Source organism: Chanodichthys erythropterus, chromosome 20, assembly GCF_024489055.1.
Source record: "Chanodichthys erythropterus isolate Z2021 chromosome 20, ASM2448905v1, whole genome shotgun sequence".
Lineage (NCBI taxonomy): Eukaryota > Metazoa > Chordata > Actinopteri > Cypriniformes > Xenocyprididae > Chanodichthys > Chanodichthys erythropterus.
Window position 1 is genome coordinate 10,393,600 of NC_090240.1, and position 25,118 is coordinate 10,418,717.

The window sequence follows — 25,118 nt, forward strand, 5'->3', positions numbered from 1 at the left end:
CCAGAGTCTTGAAGAGAAACATCTGAGCACAGTGTGTGATGTTGTTGAGATCTCTTCTGAATCTTTAGAGGAGACAAATGTGAGACCACCAAAGTCTCTATCTAAGGAGAAAAATATGAGCATAGTGTGTGATGTTGTTGAGATCTCTTCTGAATCTTTAGGGGAGACAAATGTGAGACCACCAAAGTCTCTATCTAAGGAGATAAATATGAGCATAATGTGTGATGTTGTTGATATCTCTTCTGAATCTTTAGAGGAGACAAATGACTGATCCAGAGTCTCTGTCTAAGGAGAAAAATATGAGCATAGTGTGTGATGTTGTTGAGATCTCTTCTGAATCTTTAGAGGAGACGAATATGAGCAATCCAGAGTCTCTAGGTAAGGAGAAAAATCTGAGCACAGTGTGTGATGTTATTGAGATCTCTTTTAAACTTTAGAGGAGACATGTGAGACCACCTCATTTATGTCTTGGAGAAACATTTGAGATGTTAAAGAGATCTCACTTTTGATTTTTCTTTTCTATGGCAATGGGTTACTAACGATTTTTTTCATGAACTTTTTGAAGCGTCAACATTTAGGTGGAATGGATTCAATGGATGGACAGAAATCTCTTAGGTTTTATTAAAAATATAACTTATAATATCATTTATAATTTATCACTTCTAATTTCATTTGTGTTTTGAAGATGAATGAAAGTTTTATGGGTTTGGAATGGCATGAGGGAGAATACATTTTCAGGGAGACAGAATTTTCATTTTTGGTTGAACTAACTACCTTTAAAACTTGAAATCTGTATTATTGGCTAGGTTGCTTTTTCCATTAAAGCATGTAAATGCACAGACATCGAAAGCTGTTTTTGTTTTACCCGAGGCGTGAATAGAATTACGCAATTACTTTGCTTGTTAGTTTAGGTCTTGATGTAAATAACCTTTCCCTGGTGTTTTGTTTATATTTTTGTTGGTTTAAAAGCCAGATGTTAAACTAAAAACTTGCAAATCTATTAAGCACAAAAAAATAAAATAAACATGACACACAAATGTTGGTTGATATATATATATATATATAATATATATATATTTTTTTTTTTTTTTTTTTTCATTTGGTTGGAACTGTCTTTTGCCAGTATTGTTCTACAATTAGATTTCAGAGCAACATTTTCAAATGATAATTTCCACAGAGCTTGTTGCAACCCATCCTGGGATTGCCTTGGGCTCAAGGAACGGTTAAAAAAACCCTGGTTTACACTAATGCCCATCCTTAGCAGCCCTTGCAAAAACTCTGAGAATGCAATGTGTACTTCCTTAGTGTTACGAAAAACATTCTGACACATTTTTATCTGATCAAGCTTGTGTAGCTGAAAGTGTTTGCATTTAAATACTTGCATAGACAGTGTTTCTGGGTTTATCCGTTTAGATTAGTGCTTCTGATTTGAGCTATCTTATAAGGCAACACAATTTTGCTGGCTTCTGATTGTAACAGCTTTGGCATCAGAAGCTTGCCTATCATGCCTAAAAATGTTGCCATAATTACAACAAAGATTGTGAGATGCCAGCAGAAGAAATTCTGCATTATCACAGATTGTTGCATCTCACAAGGCTTTCCAACATCAACCAACAACTTTCACTCTCATGCAGAGCCAAGGTTTGATGTGTTTTAACATCTACACAATTCCAAATTCCTTTGATATTTCTCTGCCGTTGTCAAGACGGTTCCCATGAATTTTTCTGATACCTTTTTGTTGTTGTTGTTGAGAACAGAATAACAGCTTACATAACAGGAAAAAAAGTACAATAAAGGTTGCCATATATTACAAATAAACCTTTGTTGTTGTCATATATTACATATAAACCTTTAGTAATTTCACCAGTACATTATATCAGTAAACATTTACATACCCTTACAAAAGCAATCATCTAAACCACAGAGGAACTTGTTAACCATTTCCTCCATTTGTTCTTAAATATTTGCATTTGCAGCTGAAGTATATACAGACATGGACAAAATTGTTGGTACCCTTGATAAATATGATCAAAGATGGCTATAAAAATAAATCTGCATTGTTTATCCTTTTGATCTTTAATTTATGAAATTAGCAAAAATCTAACTTTTCACTGAAGGAAAAGAATTGAAAGTGAGAGGGAAATCACATTATGAAATGTTTTTCTCCAAAACACGTTGGCAACAATTATTGGCGCCTTTTTATTCAATACTTTTTGCAACCTTCTTTTGCCAAGATAACAGAGTCTTTATGCCTGATGAGTTTGGAGAACACCTGACAAGAGATCAGAGACCATTCCTTCATGGAGAATCTCTACAGATCCTTCAAATTCCCAGTTCCATGTTGGTTGCTTCTTCTCTTCAGTCCACTCCTTTTTTTTTTTAGGGATCAGGTCTGGGGACTGGGATGGCCATGGCAGAAGCTTGTTGCTCAGTGACACATGTTTGTGTTGGTTTTGGATCATTATCATGATGGAAGATCCAACCCTGGCCCATTATTGGATTTCTATCAGAAGCGGCCAGGTTTTGATTTTTTTTTTATCTGTTGGTATTTGATAGAATCCATGATACCTTGTATCTGAACAAGATGTCCAGGACTTCTAGCAGAAAAATAGGCCCATAACATTAAAGATCCAGCAGTATATTTAACCATGGACATGGGGTACTTGTGTGCACCAAACCCATCTGGTGGGTTTGCTGCCAAAAAGCTCTTTTTTTTTGTTTCATCTGACCATAGAAGCCAGTCCCGTTTTAAGTTTCAGTCTTGTCTGACTGAATATGCTGGAGATTGTTTCTGGATGAGAGCAGAGGATTTTTCTTGAAACCCTCCCAGGCAACTTGTGGCGATGTAGGTGCTGTTTGATCTTTTTTTTTTTTTTTTTTTTTTTTTTTGGCTTTCTGAGACTCACGGCTCAGCTAATCTCTATAATTCTCCAGCTGTGATCCTTGGAGAGTCTTTGGCCACTCAAACTTTCCTCCTCACCACACATTAGGACAGTTTAGACACATGTCCTCTTTCAGGCAGATTTGTAACATCTTTAGTTGATTTGAACTTCTTAATCATTGCCCTGACAGTGGAAATGGGGATTTTCAATGCTTTATCTATTTTCTTACAGCCACTTTCTATTTTGTGAAGCTCAACAATCTTTTGCTGCATATCAGAACTATATTCTTTGGTTTTACTTACTGTGATGAATGATTAAGGGAATTTGGCCTTTGTTCTTCCTCATGTTTATACCTAACTTTATGAATTAAAGATCAAAAGGATAAACAATGCAGATTTATTTTTACAGTCATCTTTGATCATATTTATCAAGGGTACCAACAATTTTGTCCATGTCTGTATGTGATTCTTTCCATTTCTCTAACCTCTGTTACTATTTGGAACCAGTCCTCTCTTGTGGGTGGGTCTTCTTTGTACCATTTCCGGGCTTTTACTTGTTGCCAGTAAAATCTTAAATACATATTTCTCATCTTTTCCAACCTCATTTGGAATATCTCCCAAATATAAAACATAAAATGATTTTGGTAGAGTGAAAATGCTATTATTAGTAGACCATGCAACCTCCCAAAAACTATTCACATTTGGACATAACCAAAATATGTGTATGATGAGCTTTTTCTACCCTAAAGTTCCTCCAGCATGGGTGAGAGGTTTTCGTTTGTAATTCCTTAATTCTTTGTGTGATAAAAAAGTGAGTCCGATTTTTCCAACAAAACTAACGCCATATTCTTGAGCTTGTTGAGGCATGTAGGATAATACATATTTTATTCCACTGATCAGGTAATAAGGAAATGCCGTCCTCTTTTTCCCATTTTAATCGTATATATTCTATTGAAGGATTCCTCAAAGTACTTAACCCTTTATATAATTTGGATACAGTGTCTTTCTTACAGTATATGCCTGTATAATAACTTGCACAATCTGATTAATCGCAGCATTGTCCTTTATTTCTTTCAAATAATACTGACAAACTTGTAGATATCTAAACAGGTCTTGATTTACAAGACATAACTTGACTTTTAAAATTTGAAAGCTATTTTCAGCTAAGCTATATTATTTATAATTAAAGCTGCATGCAGCATTTTATCGGGGTTCAAGCATTTAAGGCAGTTTAAGGCAGGATTTGTCTTATTTAGCAAGCATGTACCACTGAAATCATATATGCTAAAACAAACACAGAAAGAAAAGGTTTAAACAGTAATACCTTATACATACGAAGCATGCTTTACACACATACACACACACACATAAACAAAAAAATATAATTTTCAGGTCACAATGTAATTGTAATGTTGTCTTACTGCAAAGACATAAGTCACATGAACAAATGAAGTGGTAAACCTTGAAAAAAATGTGATTTGTAATGTTATTATAAGGATTTATATAGTTTAAAGTAGGGGTGCCCAATCCTGTTCCTGGAGATCTACCTTCCTACAATTCAGCTCTAGCCCAGCTCAACACACCTGTCTGTAATTATGAAGTGCTCCTGAAGATCTTAATTAACTGATTCAGGTGTGTTTTATCAGGGTTGGAGCTAAAATGTGCAGGTAGGTAGATATCCAGGAACAGGATTGGGCACCCCTGGTTTAAAGGGATTTTAAATGACAAAACATTGAATTCTTGAAACCTTGAATTATATTAGTGGCCTTCTGCTGCCATCTGGTGGCACAAAATGACAGTGTCAGGCAATACATTATAGAAATATATAGTTTTAAAGGTTTTTTGACAGTTATAGCGCCACCTATTGCCCGATCTCCACCATTTTTGGGGGATGTCCTCGGAGTGTATCCATACATATGTGTGCCAAATTTGGTGAAAATATCTCATTTCGTTTTGACGTTATAGACACATATATATGAGCGCATAAAAATTGACCCATGAAAGACTTTGATTGGATTTTTTTGCCACTTCCTATCAAAATTTTGACATTTGGGCTTTAACGTATAGTAAACCAACTTAGGTTCCGTGTTTTCTACGGTGGTTTCGTGACGATCGGACAAACGGTTTCGAAAATATTCGCAAACGTTTTTTAAGCGCTAAATCACAAGGTGACACAAACCATTTTCCGAAACCTGGCAAGTCTGATATCGTTGAACTCGGCAAGGATTAAGGAGTCTAAAGATATATCTCTTGTCAAAATAAGTCGATCACATCCAGAGTTATATACAATTTAATCCAAAAGCATTAAAAACACAAGTTTTTTAAAGTTTTCTAACAGTTATAGCGCCACCTATGGTCCGATCTCCATAAAAATTGGTGTGCTTCTGTATAGTTATACTTTGCATGCGTTCCCCAATTTTCGTGAAGTTCTGAGTTTACGTTTAGGTTTTATAGGCTTTTGGGTATATTTAGCCACGCCCACTTTCTAAATGACCCCGTTATAGCGACCCAAAGGGTAAAGTTCAACTTTTTTTTTGATAATTATGGATCTGGAGAGTCCATAGAATTGTCCTGCACTGGTTTCGTTCCGATTGTGCGAAAAACCTAGGACTAGTTCGCAAAAGTAGGTTTTTAAAATATTCATGAATAATTAATGAACAATTTGATTGACAGCAATGGTTCTTGAGGCAAAGTTGTTCAGCATGAGGAGATCTATCAAATGATATGCATATTGTGTGGATTTATGAAACACCATGTGATTACAGAGTCGTAAAACTCGTTAGCGCCAACTAGTGGCCGATTTCTTTCAAAATTGGTACAGACGTCCATGACCACGATTCGATCATGCACACCGAGTTTCGTTCCGATCGGCCTCCGTTAACCTTGTCTAATAGGTGCTCAAATTTCATTGGCCGATGGCGGCCATGTTTTTTGAGATACACCAATGTCCTTAAAGGCAATCATGCCCCCTTGGACCAAGACACTGCATGCCAAATTTTAAGTCAATCGGACTAACGGTTGCATAGTTATAGCTGTTTTTATGTTTTTTTCGCATTATAGCGCCACCTAGTGGCAGAGGTGCGCAATTTTTTTTATTTAACCAAAGTCTGAGCTTATACATATATGTACCAAGTTTAGTGAAGATATTCCATTCCGTTCAAGAGTTATCACTAAAAATAGCATTTGGCTAACGTTAGCATAGATGTTTTTGGCGTACTGTTTCGTGCAAAATTCGAAATTTCAACTTTTTTTTGATAATTATTGATATTCAGTGTCCAGAGAATATTTCTGCAGTGGATTGGTTCCGATCGGTTGAAAATCCTAGGACTAGTTCGCGAAAGTACGTTTGGGCTTCGGGTCAATTTTACGGAAAAACGGTGCGTCGTAGAGTTAAAAAAGGCACAAAACAATTTTGTTCGTACTAACCCAAGGATTGCAACGATGTACAGTTTTTGAGTCTACGTCAAGCGGTTTACGAGCTATGGCCAAAAATGTCTGAAAATTTTGTTTTTTGCGCTGTAGCGCCCCCGTTTGGCCGATTGGGTCAAGACTTTGATAGGTTCTCCCCAAATTGAGCACTACAATCTGGCCAAATTTCAAGTCTCTAGGCCTTACGGTTTAGGCTGCACGATCAGTTTTACGGCAGAATAATAATAATAATAATAATAATAATAATAATAATAAATATAGCTGCAAGCAGCAATTACGGGGCCAAGCACAAAAACGGCACAAGAAGCCAGCCAACATAGCCGTGAGCATCAGACCAACAGCAGCAGTGAGCAATTAGAAAAAAAAGTTATTAGCATTTTGTCAAGTTTGTTATAACTTTTGAGCACGAGATGGCGCTGGTCCGAAACTTCTCAGGCTGCTTCAGGGCATTGTCCTGATGACCCATACCAAATTAATGAATTTTGGTCAAACCCATCAGAAGTTATAAGCAAAAATAGCCATTTTTCATATCTCCACTCCAGTAGGTGGCGCTGCGCCGAAACACTGTATGATGCCTCAGGTCATGCTTGTGATGACACGTACCAAGTTTGGTCTGAATATGTCAAAGCATTGTAGAGATACAGCTTCAAGAGTAATTTTTGCATCATCTCTCAAATTCTTTGCTCCGGTATACGAAAACGGTTTGACTTATCAACTTGAAATCCATAACTTTTTGTCGGCATGGTCTGAAGATGATACGGTTAGATTTTGGTCAAAATCGGAGCAACGGTCTAGGAGGAGTTCGAAAAAGTAGGTTTTTAAAGAAAAACAATATGGCGGACAGGAAGTTCAGCCAACTATGGCAAATTTGATATCTATGTTCTTGGCATGACCCAACGAATCAACTGAGACCAGTTTCATTACAATGAGTTAAAATAGTCAAAAGTTATTAGCATTTTTGTACATTTTGTTATAACTTTTGACCACAAGGTGGCGCTGTTCCAAAACTTCTTAGGCTCCTTCAGGACATTGTGCTGATGACCCATACCAAGTTTCATAATGATACGCTACTGCGTTCATAAAATACAGCATTTTAGCACAAAATTCAAAATGGCCGACAGCCAAAATGTCCGAAATGGGAAAATTGGATATTATTAGATTCGGCATGATGCCCCAAATCGAACAAGACCAAATTCATGATTTTTGGCCAAACCCATCAGAAGTTATAAGCAAAAACATAAATTTTTCATATCTCCGCACCACTAGGAGGCGCTGCGCTGAAACGTTGCATGTTGCCTCAGGTCATGCTTGTGATGACAGGTACCAAGTTTGGTCTGAATACGATAAAGTGTTGCGGAGATACAGCCTTATGTCTATTTTTACAAGCACTACGTACAATTCGTTCGCTTGTTTTACGAAAACTGTTTGAGTAATCAACTTGAATTCCATAACTTTTTGTCAGCATGGTCTGAAGATGATCTGGTTCAATTTTTGTGAAAATCGGAGTAACGGCCTAGGAGGAGTTCGAAAAAGTAGGTTTTTCAGAAAATTCAAAATGGCGGAAAAATTTTCATGACGGAAAATGACGTCATATGGTGCAGTCGAATCAGCTTGAACCAATGAATCAGAGGAAAAAAGAATTTTGTCTCTAGCCCTTATGGTTCAAAAGTTATTAGCATAAACATAAGTGCTACTTTGGACAGCTGGTGGCGCTAGAGGGATTGAGTTAGAGACTCCAAATTTGCTATGGACAAAGGTCATTCTGTCCTCTAACTGTGTGCCAAATTTCACAACTTTCCCGCAAACGGTTCTATGGTCTGCCATAGACTTCAAGAGCGGAAGAAGAAGAAGAATAATAATAAGCGTACGGAACGCCAACAATAACAATAGGTGCCTCCGCACCTTCGGTGCTTGGCCCCTAATAATAATAATAATAAAAATCCTAACAATTACAATAGGGTTTCAGCACTTCGTGCTTGAACCCCTAATTATAATTTATAATTGTGCTATATTATCATTATTTATAATTGTAAATTCATAAATGAATCCATTGGGGAAACCTATGATCCATTGTCCCTGGTTTGAAGCTTTGTCCCTGGCAAAAGAAGAGTTATTTTACCATTATAAACCAAATTTTTAAAGTAAATTCAGTTGTTGGATTTACATATTGGATTTACATTTGAAAATTATATTTTCCCATGCATTTCTTAAAACGTTCATGAACCAACATATAGCTTTTGTCCCTCAATGATTGGAGCAAGGCCTCCCTCAACAGGAACTTATGTCTGGATACTCAATACATAAGGTAAAATATTAGTGTAGTATTATTCATTTTCCAAATTAGTGTAGTATTATTCATTTTCAAAAAAAAAAAAAAAAATGTCAGCACTCTGCAGTCGGTACCTGAATTGAATCGGTCAAAAAGAACCAAACTCAGTAGTTTCTTGTGTGAATCATTCTGGCAAACCCTTCACTGAGTGAACTGAATTGCTCAGATCAGTTACTGAATCCCTCAATGATTGCCAGAAGTGATGGATCATTATGGAACTGAAAGAGAATGTAGTGGAGCAAGGCCTCCCTGCACAGGAACTTCAAGAATGAGAGAACAAGTGATGAAATGCAATGCGCTGGTGGTTACATACATAAAGTGTATCTTTGTACATTTCTGCAAACATGCCATCATTATCACTGTCACAGAATCAACACAGTTCTGCTTTGTACTCCAGTAAAATGTACACGCACACACAAATATATTCATATGCTCACTAACACATTGCACACACTCATTCACTGTGTGTGTGTGTGTGTGTGTGTGTGTGTGTGGGTGTGTGTGGGTGTGTGTGGGTGTGTGTGTGGGTGTGTGTGTGTGTGGGTGTGTGTGTGGGTGTGTGTGTGTGGGTGGGTGTGTGTGGGTGTGTGTGTGTGTGTGTGGGTGTGTGTGTGTGTGGGTGTGTGTGGGTGGGTGGGTGTGTGTTGGGTGTTGGGAGACCTGGAAAGTGAATTCTTATTCACAATAATAATTGATGTTAATAAAAAAATGTTTCATCTAAAAAATTTAACTATAATCAAAAAGTAATATAAAATTAAAAAAGAGGCCTAAACTACAATAAACGTGATTGCCAGGAAAATTATTTATACTGTTAATGTTAATATCACTGAAAATGACTATATTAATAGTACAACTAAACAGGGTTGACAGTTCTGTGGTTCCCACCCCCACCACCCCCCACCAACAAACACACACACACACAAACACACACACAAACACAAACACACCTACACACACACACACACTCACAGGTTAAAATATTGCAAAAATAATATATTTCACTGAAATGCTTGTAAGAATAACCTACTATTAATAATGACTGTATTCAAGCCTATATGAGCAGTATCCAAAATAAAACAAAAAGTGTCTGACACATGGTCATTTTTCTTTCTTTGTTTCCTTCACAGGAAGAGGAGATGTTTCGTCCCAATATGTTCTTCTTATTACTTTTACCGCCAATCATTTTTGAGTCTGGATACTCATTACACAAGGTAACATATTACTGTAGTATTATTCATTTTCAAAAAATTAAAAAAATTAAAAATGTCAGCACTCTGCAGTTGGCACCTGAATTGGATCGGTCAAAAGGTTCCAAACTCAGTTGTTACTAGTGTGAATCAGTCTGGCAAACCCTTCACTGAGTGAACTGAATTGCTCAGAGCAGTTACTGAATCTCACTTACTAAACTGCAATTTGGTTAAAACAAAGCATGTTTAGTGTTAGAGTTTTAGGTTTGTGAAACTGATATACAGTAATAGCCTTTAACCATGCGTGGGGAGACTCGGCCTACAATTGATATATTGTAATGGTGAGACCCAGAACTCAAAAACAGAATTTTGTATAAAACACAAAGCCATGTGATGTACACGGCTTATTGCTTTAATAACATATATGTATATATACACCAATCAGGCATAACATTATGACCACTCACAGGTGAAGTGAATGAGACTGATTATCTCTTCATCACGCCTCCTGTTAGTGGGTGGGATATATTAGGCAGCAAGTGAACATTTTATCCTCAAGTTGATGTTCTAGAAACAGGAAAAATAGGCAAACATAAGGATTGGCTAGACGACTGGGTCAGAGCATCTCCAAAACTGCAGCTCTTTGTGGGGTGTTCCCGGTCTGCAGTGGTCAGTCTCTATCGAAAGTGGTCCAAGGAAAGAACAGTGGTGAACCAGCGACAGGGTCATGGGCGGCCAAGGCTCATTGATGCACATGGAGAGCAATGGTGTGGTCCGATCCAACAGACGAGCTACTGTAGCTCAAATTTCTCGAAGTTAATGCTGATTCTGATAGAAAGGCTCAGAATACACAGTGCATCGTTGTTTGTTGCATATGGGGCTGCATAGCCACAGACCAGTCAGGGTGCCCATGCTGAACCCTGTCCACCACCGAAATTGCCAACAGTGGGCATGTGAGCATCAGAACTGGACCACAGAGTAATGGAAGAAGGTGACCTTGTCTGATGAATCACGTTTTCTTTTACATCACGTGGATGGCCTGCTGCTAACATCTTGGTGCCAGATACCACAGCACACCTTCAGGGGTCTAGTGGAGTCCGTGCCTCGGATGGGTCAGGGCTGTTTTGGCAGCAAAATGCGGACCAACACAATATAATGTGGTCATAATATTATGCCTGATCCGTGTGTGTGTGTATATATATGCAAAAGTCTTAGGCACATCAGTTTCCCTTTCGAAAGGGAACTCCACTCTGTGCTGACTGCGCTATGGGGAACCGTCACTCGACAGGTGTTCGAAATGCCAGGAATCACAACACTCCAATCCTATTGGCCGGTGACAGCCTATGACGTCGAATGGCGCAAACCGTGACGTATAAAGGGAGCGCCTGAGGATGCAGTCAACATCTTCTCGTCTTTTCGGGACGGTTTTGTTCGTGCCTGTCTCACTACTCCGGTAAAAATACTCTGATCATGTCTGAAAAACGTTTCAGGAAGTGTGCTGATCCTTGTCCTAGGTTTCTCACACCAGAGGATACACACAACTTGTGCGTTATGTGTCTGGGCAAAGAGCATGCACAGACAGTGCTTGAGGGCGCTGTCTGTGTTAACTGTGAGCGTTTGCCCATGAAGACGCTCCGTTCTCGTTTGGCACTCTTCTTGAGGGAAGAGGCATCAGCACCATTGCCCGGTGGTTCTGGCCCTGCTCATGCTGAGGCAGAGCGGCGGCTGAGATCATGGGGCTCTCAGGTGGAGCTCGCCAAGGAATTTGAGATGGGTGTGAATCTCTCTCATGCCGAGGCGGCAGACGAGGACACGCTCCTAGATGACGATGACGTCCTTTTTTTTTTCTTTTTCTTTTCCCTATAACTCCAGGGAGCCTTCCATTCCTTCCCGATCTGCATCTTGAGATCGAGAAGGCATGGAAGAACCCATACTCGGCCCGAGTTCATCATCATCAGCGAGCTAGTTTTGCTGATGTTAAGGGACTGGGCCGGCATGGGTACACGTCGATGCCACCTATAGATGAGACGTTTGCAAACTATCTCGCTACAGGGAGTGCAACGATGTTGAAAGCTCCGGCCCTGCCATCCAAGGCGCTGAAGGTGCCGTCACATCTGAGTGGCAGGGCTTACACCGCTGCAGGTCAGGCTGGTGCTGCGTTGCACACAATGGCTGTGTTGCAAGCGTACCAGGCTGATCTGATCAAGGATCTTGACCAGGGTCAGGGTCTGTACGCTGAGGCGGTTACCGAGCTGTGCCGAACCACATATCTTGCTCTGAGGGCCACCAAGCAGACTGCTGCCTCGATTGGCCGATCTATGGCGGCTGTGGTGGCCACAGAGCGACATCTGTGGCTCAGCTGTGTGGACATCGGGGAGAAAGAAAAGCGTTTTCTCCTCGATGCCCCAGTCTCGCTGTCTGAGCTTTTTGGCACATCCGTTGAGGCGGTGGTTGAGAAGTTCAAGGAGGCGAGGGCGCTCTCTGCTGCATTCAGATCCTGTATCCCGCTCAGATCCGGATCTGGGCCCAGACAGCCGGAAGGTCCTGGGCCGTCTCTGGTCGAGGCTCAGAGACAGGCCCAGAGAGCCAGTGTCGCCGCTCGTGCGCCTCCTCCTCCCCGAAACAAGGCGCAGAAGCGGCGGGATGCAAGGAGGAAGAAGCAGGACCTGAGGGAAGTGATCGAGCATAGGCGCCAGCAGCGCAGATGATTGATCTCTTCTCGCGGGGGCTGAAACATCTCGCCCTTGCTCGCTTTCTTCCTCCAGAACTTTCTGCATGCTCGGGCTTTTGCAGTCAGGCCAACGGTTAAGGCCCACAATGAATATTTTTCTGACGGCCCACCGTCTGGCTTGATAATGATAGTACTTTTAGGCTTATAGGACTTTGGATTTTTCCTTCTCTACTCTGACAGAAGGGGAAGGAATCTTCGTCCTACGAGCCACAGGAGGTAAGCGAGATCCATTTGTCTTTTTTTGTGACCTTGTGAATGTAGACCTTGTTTTTCCTAGAAGGGGTTAATTTGGGCTTGATAACTGAAACGCTAGGCTGGCTAGGTTGGCACTCTTTGTTTCAGTTATGTGCGTTGGGTCGGCCGTTCGGCTGCCTGGTGCTGTTGCTTTGGTGCTTGTCTTTCCTCGCTCGAGGATTTAAGACAGAGCCCAAGCGTGGCTTGGTCTTTTTAGACTGTAGCTAGCGGCTAGGATAGGGCTAGGTCTAGGTGTTTGTATACATCACCCCTATTATCACCACTCTTTTTGTGGTTGTATTGTTCCTAGTTCTGGCCTCCTCCTGAAGGAGTTGTTGGCCGTATGCCCTTTTTTTTTTTTTTTTTTTTTTTTTTTTGTGTCATTTCTGCAGTGTAGGTGCTATAGCTATTTTAATAGCTAGGTTTAGGCTGTTATTAGCCTTCCTGGTGCTGTTTTTCTCAGGTAGTAGGCCCTTATCTTTGATGAGATAAGTTATGCAGTTTTGCTAGGCTCTACTTTAGAACCTTTTCATGCTTATAATGTTTTTACAATGAGCCTCTTGAATTATATTCAAGTTTGAGATACGATTCTAATAATTTAGGTTTCGTTCTCTAAGGTTCATTACAGATTCCAGTTCTGTTCTGTGAAACATTTATCCTGGTTGGATGGCATGTATTACAAAGCATTCATGTTTGCTTTGGGTTCTAAGCTTTAGCCCTACATGCATATGTGAGCTTACTCATGTGCTGCCACAGGTTAATGCCTGTTTCTGTGATAGCAGGCTATGATTAGCCTCTTATCTATGAACGTGGTGTTTTGTTGTACTCCCTGGTTAGGGTGTGTGTTTCACTGAGTGCATCACCTGTTGGATTGCACACTCAGGTTGAGTGTAGAGGGTCTTATTCTGGTTAGAATAGTATGTTCTCTGTTAGCTCCCAGTCGATCATGTCCACAGCAGATTGTTGGCTCTTTATTGTAGCCTCTCTCTTATCACTGCTTGTTTTGGGTGCTGTTGGTTACAATCATGAGTTTGCTCATGTATTTTTAGCACTGCCTCAGGCTTTGCTCACGTTGTCTGGGGTGATAGGCCTGGTAGGCCTTCCTTAGACCGTGGTAGCATTTCTACGTGTACTGAGGTACATTGCCTGTTGGAATGTGTAGGCTTAAGCTCAGGTTGTGTAGCTAGTTCCCCACAGTTATCTTGTAGGTTCTAGAGCTGGTCCCCTTTGAGCTTGGTCCCTGTTATGTCCGCTGGCTGGCGCCTCATGGTGGTAAAAGTAGTAGACCTGGCCAGGCCTCCTTTTGTACCCTCTGTGTTGGCCCGGCTGGGCTGGTCATGTCTAGACTCATTCTATAGTTAAGTCATGATTTTTTACTCTTGCCGCCTTCGGCCACCCCCACCTCTGTACGAATAGGTCCTAGGTCAGGCCTTTCATTGACTTCTGCAGCGTAGTGTGTACTTCTCATACCTGAGGGTTTCTCAAGTACTTGGCCTGCGGGCTGGCCTTAGTCATGAAGCTACCACTGGTTGATGCCATGTGCTCATAGAGGTTGTAGGCCCCCATCAGGGCCTCCTTTCTGTCTGCATGTTAGCACAGCTTTGTGTGGGTTTCTATGTGACTCATCACCATGGATTGGTCATGATACCACTAGCTGACGCCGTGTATATACAGGTTGTAGGCCTTCGCAGGCCTCCTTTGTGTCACGCTGGAGTTTGGCTTTGTACTCCTCTCACTTAGAGAGTAAAAGGTGCTTTTACTGAGTACATCACTGAAGAGGCTTGCCTCTCGAGGTGAACTCTTGTACTAAAACCAACTTTTGGTCTGGTTTTATGCATTTGCTGCCTTGAGCTTGGTTTCCTTTAGCTCTAGTCGAGCTAAATAGCTACCCTGTCTGTTACTGTTCTATTTTGCTCCTAGAACTTTAGTGGCCGCTAACTGACGCCCCGTGCGGCGGGTAGGCTTTAAGGGCCTCCTTTGTAGCATGCTGGCTTTTTCCCTTTCATTTATTTTTTTACTTTACAGTAAAGGGTCTTATGTCGCTGGCTGGCCGGGGCTCGGGCTGGCTAATGACCTCCCTTTGTAGTCGGTCTGTCTAGCCTGAACCTTGATAACACTGCCACGAGCTGATGCCACGTGTCTGCTGAGGTTATAGGCCCATGGGGCCTTCTTTAGCACGTGATGCCGTACGTTGTACTCCTCTTGCTTAAAGAGAAAAAGGCTGCTTTTACAGAGTACACTGCTCATTGGATTGTGTTGGATGGGCTGTTTTGTGGGCACTCACAGCTACCTAATTACTTGGTTGGTCATGCACTCAGCATGCTATGTTTTCAGTTCTTTGGCCTTATGGGCCATCCTGAATACCACCTTGTGTGTTGGGTTCATGTTGTGATGCTAGTTCATTGTAAGAACTCTTAGCTATGTTGTAGGCCCCTTCTGGCCGGCCTCCATGGTTATGTGCCTACAGTATGGTCTGTCTGTTAGGTTCCCTTTTGGAACCCTTTCCCTTTCCCTTTGGGCTGACTGTGTAATTGTGCTTAGCTCCCTAAGCTGGTCATTGGTTGTAGACTTCTCTGAAGTCTCCCGTTCAGACTGGCCCCAGGCTGGTTTGTGCTCCCCTGTACCAGGGTTTTCTAGCGCACAGCCTCATCAGTGCTTTTATAAGAAGCTGAGTAGATCCTAGGATGAGTGGTGTTACTCCCCTCAGTACGAGGGTTTATAGTTTATAGAGTTCCGCTCTCCAGGATGCCCATCTCTGCATGTGGCCTGGAGTTGCTCACTGCCCTTTCGCAGTCGCTCTTACCTGCTCTCCTCTTTTGGAGTTCGCACATTAGAGATTCTGTATGTCAGACAAGGTTGGCCCAGACTATGTTTGGCTTTCGCTAAATTAGTACGGCCTCCTTGGTGGAGTCAGGGGTGAATTTATCCCTCTAGTGACTGGCTGGGATTCCTTCTGGTTTCCTGGCCACATTCCCTTTTAGTGACCACTTCCTATGGGTTGTTGGTCCCAGATGCCTTGAGCAGCCTTGGCAGGCCTTTTACGAAAGGCCTCTTTTAGGCTCAGCTTGGGCAGTTGGCCGTAAGGAATGCTGTCACTGACAGCCTTGGAGAGTTGCTCCCGGTTTTTCCCTTAAACTGCCGGACGTTTGTCCAGACATTCTAGCATGGCGGCGTGGGTATATCGTTCCCCATAGCGCAGTCAGCGCAGAGTGGAGTTCCCTTTCGAAAGGGAATGTCTCAGGTTACGTATGTAACCATGGTTCCCTGAGAACAGGGAACGAGACTCTGCGCTTTCTTGCCATGCTTCGGGATGCCTGCGGAACAGTCCCTCAAAGACGAGAAGGTGTTGACTGCTTCCTCAGGCGCTCCCTTTATACGTCACGGTTAATATAAGTTAATTGATAAATAAAATCTATTTATAACAGTATTTTTTAAAAACATCCTCACTTTACAGCATTTTTACTCAAGTCCCTAAAACTCTTCACAGTACTGTATCTTTGCAGGCAGGTTTCTTCAAGCATCTTAGAGACACGGAAACAGTTCTCAGAGTAGAGTTTTATTTTGTCTCAGTTTCATCTGTTTCTTCATGTAATCACAGACGGATTCGATGATGGTGAGATCAGATCACTGTGTGGAGCACCGGCTGTTGTCAGACTCCTTGTGTTTTCAAAAATCTCACTGGATTCTTACAATTAATGGCAAAATGAATGTTTGGAAATATGAACGGATATTTCCTTTTGACACACTACAGCAAAATATATAAATAACCGTCTTAAAACCTTTTTTTGGGGGGGTGAAAATACTGATGTGCCTAAGACTTTTGCACAGTACTGTATATTAAAAGTTTTATAGAGTAGCAAACCTTTTTCAATGAATATGTTAGTACTGGTTGTCCTCAAGCCGTCAACTTTTGAGTCTGTAGTCAGAGACTGTTATAGATCTATAAACAGATATAAACAGACAAGTTTTTATTCCACAGGGTAATTTTTTCCAAAACATAGGCTCAATCACATTATTCGCCGTCTTTGGAACAGCGATTTCAGCCTTCATCGTGGGAGGGGGGATCTATTTCCTGGGCCAGGTATTTTCTTTCTGTTTTAATAGGCATCAATAGCTTTTCTCATGACTTTTCATGTAAACAGACCTATAAGTGATCATGAGTTCAGTAAGTGGTTTATCTAGTTAGACTAGTTGGCACACCTTAACAGCTCCTTTGACATTATTTCTTCATCATTATGACTGTTATGTTTGGATGTGTTTCTTGAATAGGCTGATGTTATTTACAAGATGACAATGACAGACAGGTGAGAAAATGACTTGGCAACATCTGATACTATTGTGCAAAATGTGTTGAGAGGCTTTGACTTGTATGTTCATGTTTTTTCTTTTTTTTCTCTCTAGTTTTGCGTTTGGTTCTCTGATCTCCGCTGTGGATCCAGTCGCTACTATCGCCATCTTTAACGCTCTGAACGTGGATCCTGTACTCAATATGCTGGTCTTCGGAGAGAGCATCCTAAATGACGCTGTCTCCATCGTATTAACAAAGTACGCCTCGCTGAAACATCAAAACTCTCTTTCTGGCATTTTAGACAATTTTACACCAACTGGTCCTGAAACCTATGCGCAATCTTGCCCCCATTCTGCATGTTTCCACTGAAGTATAAGTAGTTGTGGGCAGATAACCTCATGCATAAACTGGTCACACATTGTTTCTTAGCAGGCTTCCATGAAAGTGTGTCATGCATTTTTTCTTGTCTGTGGCCAAGCTGCCGTTGGCTTTGTGGCTTCCAGACATCCTCATTCTGTCTTTTTCTGCCTTCTGCTCATTCTCTGCTTCCTTGTTTCATGATTTATGGCCATATAAAGGTGTGCTTTATATGTGATAATTGACTTTAGACTTTTGCACAGTATACAGTCGTGCTCAAAATTATGCATACCATTGGTAAATATAACCAGAAGGCTGTGAAAATAAATCTGCATCATTAATACTTTTGAGCTTTTATTTAAAAAATCTACAAAAATCCAACCTTATATTGGAGAATACTAATTTTAAATGGGAGGAAAATCTCATTATGAGAGAATTGTTTTTCTCTAATACACACTGCTCACAATTAATCATACCCTTTTATTCAATACTTTTTGCAACCTTCTTTTCCCAAGAAAACAGCTCTGAGTCTTCACCTATAATGCCTGATGAGTTTGGAGAACACCTGACAAGAAGTCAGAGACCATTCCATCATACAGAATCTCTCCAGATCCTTCAGATTCCCAGATCCATGTTGGTGCTTCTTCTCTTCAGTTCACACAACATGGATCTGGGAATTTGAAGGATCTGGAGAGATTCTGTATGATGGAATGGTCTCTGACTTCTTGTCAGGTGTTCTCCAAACTCATCAGGCATTATAGGTGAAGACTCAGAGCTGTTATCTTGGGAAAAGGAGGTTGCAAAAAGTATTGCATAAAAGGGTATGATTAATTGTGAGCAGTGTGTATTAGAGAAAAACATTTCTCTCATAATGAGATTCCATCCCCCCCTTTTAAAATTATTATTCTCCAATGAAAGGTTTGATGTGTGTAGATTTTTTAAATAAAAGATCAAAAGTATTTAGCAATGCAGATTTATTTTCACAGCCTTCTTTGGTCATATTTGCCAAGTGTATGAATCATTTTGAGCACGACTGTATATTTACAGAGTTTTATAATCAACTAGGACTAATGGACTTTAGACGCCCTGTATATTTATAGGTTTATTCAGGATTGCCACATTCAGTTTGTTCAAGAAAAGCACACTTGATAAGAATGGCATTGTGTGGAGTAGCATTAAGTTAGTCTTCACTAGAATTACTGGAACAGCCAAACCCATTCATTAGAAGGATATTCTCTTGGCCATGTAGTGGATATAAATTCATGGGTGTTTCTTTAGTCCTCTTCAGCTTTCCCAGCTGCATCAGCAGGAACTCACTATCTTCTTAGATCAGGAGATACTCTTAATTAAAGGTGACACATCATGAAAAACAGGATATTGCTGTTTTGTACTGTATGTAGATTTAATCTGCAGCATTCTCACAGTTGGGGAAATTAGATTCCTGCCTGGAAAAATCATGGAAATTAATCAAATTCTTAAAGTCAAGGAGATTACACACACACACACACATATATACAGTGCTGTGCAAAAGTCTTAGGCACGTCAGTATTTTACCCCCCCCAAGAAAGGTTTTAAGCCAGTTATTTATATATTTTGCTGTAGTGTGTCAATAGGATATATCCGTTCACTTTTCCAAACATTCATTTTGCCATTAATTGTAATAATCCAATGAGATTTTTGAATACACAATAAGACTGATAACAGCCGGTGCTCCACATGGAAATCAGAGCTCACCATCATCAAATCCGTCTGTGATTACATGAAGAAACATATGAAACTGAGACAAACCAAATCCAGAAGAACTGTGGCCGTGTCTCCAAGAGATTTTAAGAAACCTGCCTCCAAAGCTACCTGAAAAATGATGCCCAAGTGTACCTGGATAAGAGCTGTTTTAAATGCAAAAGGTGGTCACACAAAATATTGTTTTGATTTAGTTAATACAAGTTAATTGATAAATCAAATCTATTTATAACAGTATTTTTTTAAAAACATCTTCACTTTACAGCATTTTTACACAAGTGCCTAAAACTCTTCACAGTACTGTATCTTTGGAGGCAGGTTTCTTCAAGCATCTTTGAGACACGGCCACAGTTCTCCTGGATTTAGTTTGTCTCAGGTTCATCTGTTTCTTCGTGTAATCACAGACGGATTTGATGATGGTGAGATCAGATCCCTGTGTGGATCACCAGCTGTTGTCAGACTCCTTGTGTATTCAAAAATCTCACTGGATTATTACAATTAATGGCAAAATGAATGTTTGGAAATGTGAACGGATATTTCCTATTGACGCACTACAGCAAAAGATATAAATAACTGGCTTAAAACCTTTTTTGGGGGCTGAAAATACTGACGTGCCTAAGATTTTTGCACAGTACTTAACCTACAGTACTTAGCCTTAACCTACATTAGAAGTGTTTTAACTGGCCTTTCTGCTTAGTCATTTAACACTTCTCTATCGTGGAGGTCTTGTCTCATCAATTATTTAAAAGCCCAGATGCTAAATTAGCCGTTAGATCCACTTACATGACACATTGTAAGAAATTATAGAATTGACTATTACATGTAACTGAACACCCTTTAGTGATCAAAACTTTTGTCTTTGTGCTTGCATGCTTGGACAAGCCAAGCACATTCAGTGAGTTCCAGGAAATATGGAGCCTAATAATGTGCAGTAATTGAACATGTGACACATATGTCACCACCTTTCCTTCCAGCTCTTAAATGATGGAGATTATGACTGTGGATTTGGGCCAATCCTGAATTTGCTGAGCATGACTAGATCAGATCCATTTATAACTTGAGCGCTTCTATCTTTATAACCGGCTCATACGTATGTTTACTCTCATACAGTATCACATTATGCAATGTTTGAAATAACCATTTCATTTTTGTGCACGTATAGTTACACATACATGATTTATGATTATAATATCAGTCCACTAGGCAATTATATGCAGTCATGCTGGTTTTCTTTTATCAACACAATTGTATCCAGCTTGTGCATTTAGAAACTGCTGATTCTAACAGAATATCAGAGATTAAAAGTCAAAACCTCATCATTAACCGCTGACCTTATAGTGAGATGTAATGTATGAGGAGTTCATGTGACATCTTTGTAATGTTTTTACATGTTTTACAGTCGATGGGACATTTTGTCGTAATATTACCCGTGTTTTTGTAGATTCGCACAGTATGAATGTGACAGAACTTCATACATCTAGATGACATTTGTTACAAACATGTTGAACAGGAAGGGTGAGACGTGGTGTACTGCAGCACTTACTAAGCTCACGTATCTGCAATTGCTCATTGACATTGCTCAAACGTCAGTCTCATTCTCATTTGTTGTCTCATCTCTTATTTTCTCATCTGGTCTCAGTGTGTCTCTTTTCTCTTTTTCAAATCACCTTTTCCTTTTTTCTTCTTGTCTTTTCTATTTTCATATCTTTTTGTTTATTCTCCTTATCTCTTCTATTCTTGTCTTCTCATCTCTTCTCTTGTAGTCTCTCCTTGACGTTTCTTCTGTTCTCTAGTTGCTTCTCTTCTCTTGTCTCTCTCATCTTGTGTCATCTCATCTTTTATCTCATCTCTTATTTGTTCTCATCTCAAATCATTTGTTGTCTCTTCTTATTTCTTCTTGTCTCTTTCTCTTGTCCCATCATGTCTCTCATCTCTCCTCATCTAGTCTCTTCTCAACTCATCTCGTCTTGCCTCTATCTCTTCTCAAGGGTTCTCATTTTGTGTGTGTACGACTGTCTCTGCAGTGTTGGGTGGTAAAATGATCTCATTCATAATTGACGAGTCTGTGGAGCTGCTGTTATCAGCTGTTTGTGTGTTTCTTAGAAAGCGGTAATTCCTCTCTGGGTGTAGTTTTACACCTCTGGGCCAAGCTGTTCTGTCCGATAAGATAGTTGTTGATCTTTATCATCAGCTAGTACAGCTAATGTTCCTTTGTTGCTAAAATGGTTCTCTGAGCACAATAATTACATTCTTCTAAATTCAACCAAGTTTGCATATACAGTAAATAACTAACAGTTGTGGGTTAATCTTTATTACAGTGGTCAACTTTAGACATTTTGCTAACTATGAGTAACTTTGCAACTACATGTAGTTGCAAAGTTACGTATAATCAGTATAATGTCTGTTGGGGAGCATCAAAAGCATCAAAATATTAAGCAGACAGTCTATTAATACTCCTTTAAGTTAAGACTATGTGTTGGAACTAGTCTGTCCAACTAGCAATTAGTTAAAGGTGCCCTAGAATTAAATATTGAATTTACCTTGGCATAGTTGAATAACAAGAGTTCAGTACATGGAAAAGTCATACACTGAGTTTCAAACTCCATTGTTTCCTCCTTTTTATTTAAATCTCATTTGTTTAAAAGACCTCAGAAGAACGAATCTCAACATAACAGCGACTGTTACGTAACAGTCGGGGTGTACGCCCCCGGGGTGTACGCATATGCCAGCTCATGTTCAAACCATTAGCAGAACGTCTGGATGTGCACAGCAGAGTCATCAGACTAGGTAAGCAAGCAAGAACAATAGCGAAAAATGGCAGATGGAGCAATAATAACTGACATGATCCATGATATCATGATATTTTTAGTGATATTTGTGAATTGTCTTTCTAAATGTTTCGTTAGCATGTTGCTAATGTACTGTTAAATGTGGTTAAAGTTACCATTGTTTATTACTGTATTCACGGAGACAAGAGCCGTCGCTATTTTCATTTTTAAACACTTGCAGTCTGTATAATTCATAAACACATCTTCATTCTTTATAAATCTCTCCAAGAGTGTGTAATGTTAGCTTTAGCCATGGAGCATACTATCAAACTCATTCAGAATCAAATGTAAACATCCAAATAAATACAATACTCACATGATCCGATGTATGCATGCAGCATGCATGACGAACATCTTGTAAAGATCCATTTGAGGGTTATATTAGCTGTGTGAACTTTGTTTATGCTATTCAAGGCAAGCACGAGCTCCGTGGGCGGGGGAGCACGAGAATTAAAGGGGCCGCAACCTATAGGCAGTTAAAAAAAATTATAAAAAAAAATCTATGGGGTATTTTGAGCTGAAACTTCACAGACACATTCAGGGGACACCTTAGACTTATATTACATCTTTTAAAAAGAAGTTCTAGGGCACCTTTAAGGCAAATTAGATCAATCTAACTTTTTGTGTAACTGACAAAAAAAAAAAAGAAAAGAAAAAAAGACCAGTATTGAAGAAAAAAAAAAAAATAGATGACCAACTTACAAATCTTCTAAGCAGTTTGTGCAGCAGGTTCATTCTCGTGTTACGCAGCACGTTTGAGCTTCCGCAAGAACCAATGAGGTTCATTCTTATGTTACGCAGTACGTTTGAGCTTCCTCAAGATTCCACCCATGCAAACCCATGCCATGTTTGTTTTCACATGTCAGTGCACGTATGGTTGAGTTTATGTTCTCTTATCAATGTTTATATGTGAGTAAAAGCCTAAATTCAATCTGTTCATATAAAGCAATCAAGTCTCTTCAGAAAATATTGATTAAACCAGTAAATTCATATGGATTAGTTATACAATCTCTTTATAAACTTTTTGAAGCGTAAAATGGTAGTTGTGTGGACTGTCAATGGAGGGACAGAAATCTCTCAGATTTCATTAAAAATATCTTCATTTGTGTTCCAAAGATGAATGAAAGACTTATGGGTTTGAAACAGCATGAGGGAGAGTAAATGATGAAAGAATTTTCATTTTTGGGTGAACTAACCCTTTAAAGTAGAGGGACATTGCTAATGTCTTGATCTGCTTCATTAGGCTAGATCATAATGTCACGTTAGTTATCAAACCCCAAAGAAAATATGGATAAGTGAATTATTCCGTTATAAACCCCTGCTACCCACCATATATTTCGGTGTTAAAATATTTTCATCAGTTAAAACACATCACTTTTAAGTCCATTTGATATTGGATGCTCAGGTAGCCTACATACAACAGTTTGTGTTAAGTGTTAACAGCTAATCTATGGCTCAGTCACTGATTCACTTTAGTGTTCAGTTTTTTTGTAGTATGTATTGTTCTTGGTGGAAGCTGTTAATCTTTGATGTAAGTCATGTCCAGGTATGTACAGTTGTGGCCAAAAGTGATGTCCGTTGGGGATATTTGTTTTTATTGTCCCTACAAGTTTGATTAAACCATCAAAGAACAAAATATTTTATATATATTTTTCAATATTTTAAATGTGAGGGAAGAAAAAAAAAAAACACTAAACCTGGTTAAGATATTTATCTGACAAAATCATTGGGTAAAAAAATGGGCAAACTACAATTGCAGGTTTTATTTTACTAAGCAGAAAACAACAACAAAAAACATTTGACTACAACATAATCAGTTATTAATATTTTGTTGGTTTCATTGGTTCTTTCTTGAGTTTGCATGTGTCTATAATTTCTTTGTATGTGTATGAAAGCCTGCCCCAAAATGATGTCGGCATGTTTTATTGTGTTATCACAAATAAAACAATTGACTCCAAGCACAACTACGCAATGTGCTTACAATTTCTTTAACACATTTGTAATAATATTTGAATAAAGGGTGAAGATGTCAATTTTCCTATTTTCCATCACTTTGGATACTACTGTACAATAAACAAGGGATCTGAATGTGACTCTACTGCTCCCTGCTGACCAAATTGAAAGTATTTGTTAAAGGCTAGGAGATCAGTGGGCATGATAAACATAAATAATCATATTAGATAAGCAATTTAGTTAATAATTTGACTCAACATCTTTTTAAATTATTTACAAAATCTAATTGTAAGTGTTACTCTTCTGGTACCATGCAAATATTAAATATTGTATTGGATGCGCATGATTCAGGCCTTGATTTTAAACTTTAAACACAATGCACTCATATTCTGGTTTGATTTTCACTCTTTATTGTGTTAGCAGGTGTGAGCAGTGGTTCATGTATGTGGTGTTGTTGGTATTTCAGTACAGCAGAGGGGTTTGCTGATTCAGATGTCTCGACGGGCTGGGAAACCTTCATGCAGGCACTCGGCTACTTCCTGAAGATGTTCTTTGGATCGGCTGCCTTGGGCACACTCACTGGTCTCATCTCAGCTATTGTATCCTTATGATCCTGTGTTTTAAAGTGGCCCAATTTTACTATTTTAAAGTTTACTAATTTTGTTTTGGAGTCTCCTACAACAGGTTTACATGCATCAAAGCTCAAAAAACACTTTAATTTTCTAATAATATACATTGCACATTCCCTCATTTCTCTGAGTTTGAAAACAGTTTGTTTGAAGATTCATCAGTTGCTCTAAACCCCTCCTTTCTGAGAGTCTACTCTGCTCTGATTGGTCAGATGGCCCGGTCTGTCAGTCTGTTGTGATTGGTCTTCTCTGCTCCAAATGACCGTTCGCAGAGACCCGCCCCCTTTAGATACTGTTGCTACATCCGACAAGCCATGCCGATCTCTCGCCACACATCATGTTCTTATGCAGATCATACATTGCGTAGCAAAAAGGACACTGACAACTCGTCGACAAACAAGAGCAGGTTACTTTTGATATAAAACAAAGTCTCAAATTTCAAATTTTGGCATTTTTAAAGAAATATACCGTTTTGTGGCTTTTTCACATGACTTGTGACAAATCGCTGTAGCACCTCAGTTCAAGCGGCTCG

At 39.6% G+C, this 25,118-nt stretch overlaps 1 protein-coding gene across 2 annotated transcripts in view; it reads left to right on the forward strand.

Annotated features, from left to right (window-relative positions):
- slc9a8 (solute carrier family 9 member 8) overlaps positions 1 to 25,118 on the forward strand; it is a 50,422-nt gene that overhangs the window by 18,671 nt on the left and 6,633 nt on the right. The window contains exons 5-9 of one of the 2 annotated variants that reach the window (XM_067370975.1): positions 9,767 to 9,850; positions 16,771 to 16,872; positions 17,061 to 17,095; positions 17,193 to 17,336; positions 24,424 to 24,556. In XM_067370975.1, the coding sequence (XP_067227076.1) occupies positions 9,767 to 9,850; positions 16,771 to 16,872; positions 17,061 to 17,095; positions 17,193 to 17,336; positions 24,424 to 24,556 (498 nt within the window). The remainder of the gene's footprint in view (positions 1 to 9,766; positions 9,851 to 16,770; positions 16,873 to 17,060; positions 17,096 to 17,192; positions 17,337 to 24,423; positions 24,557 to 25,118) is intronic. The other variant, XM_067370976.1, reaches the window with a different exon arrangement.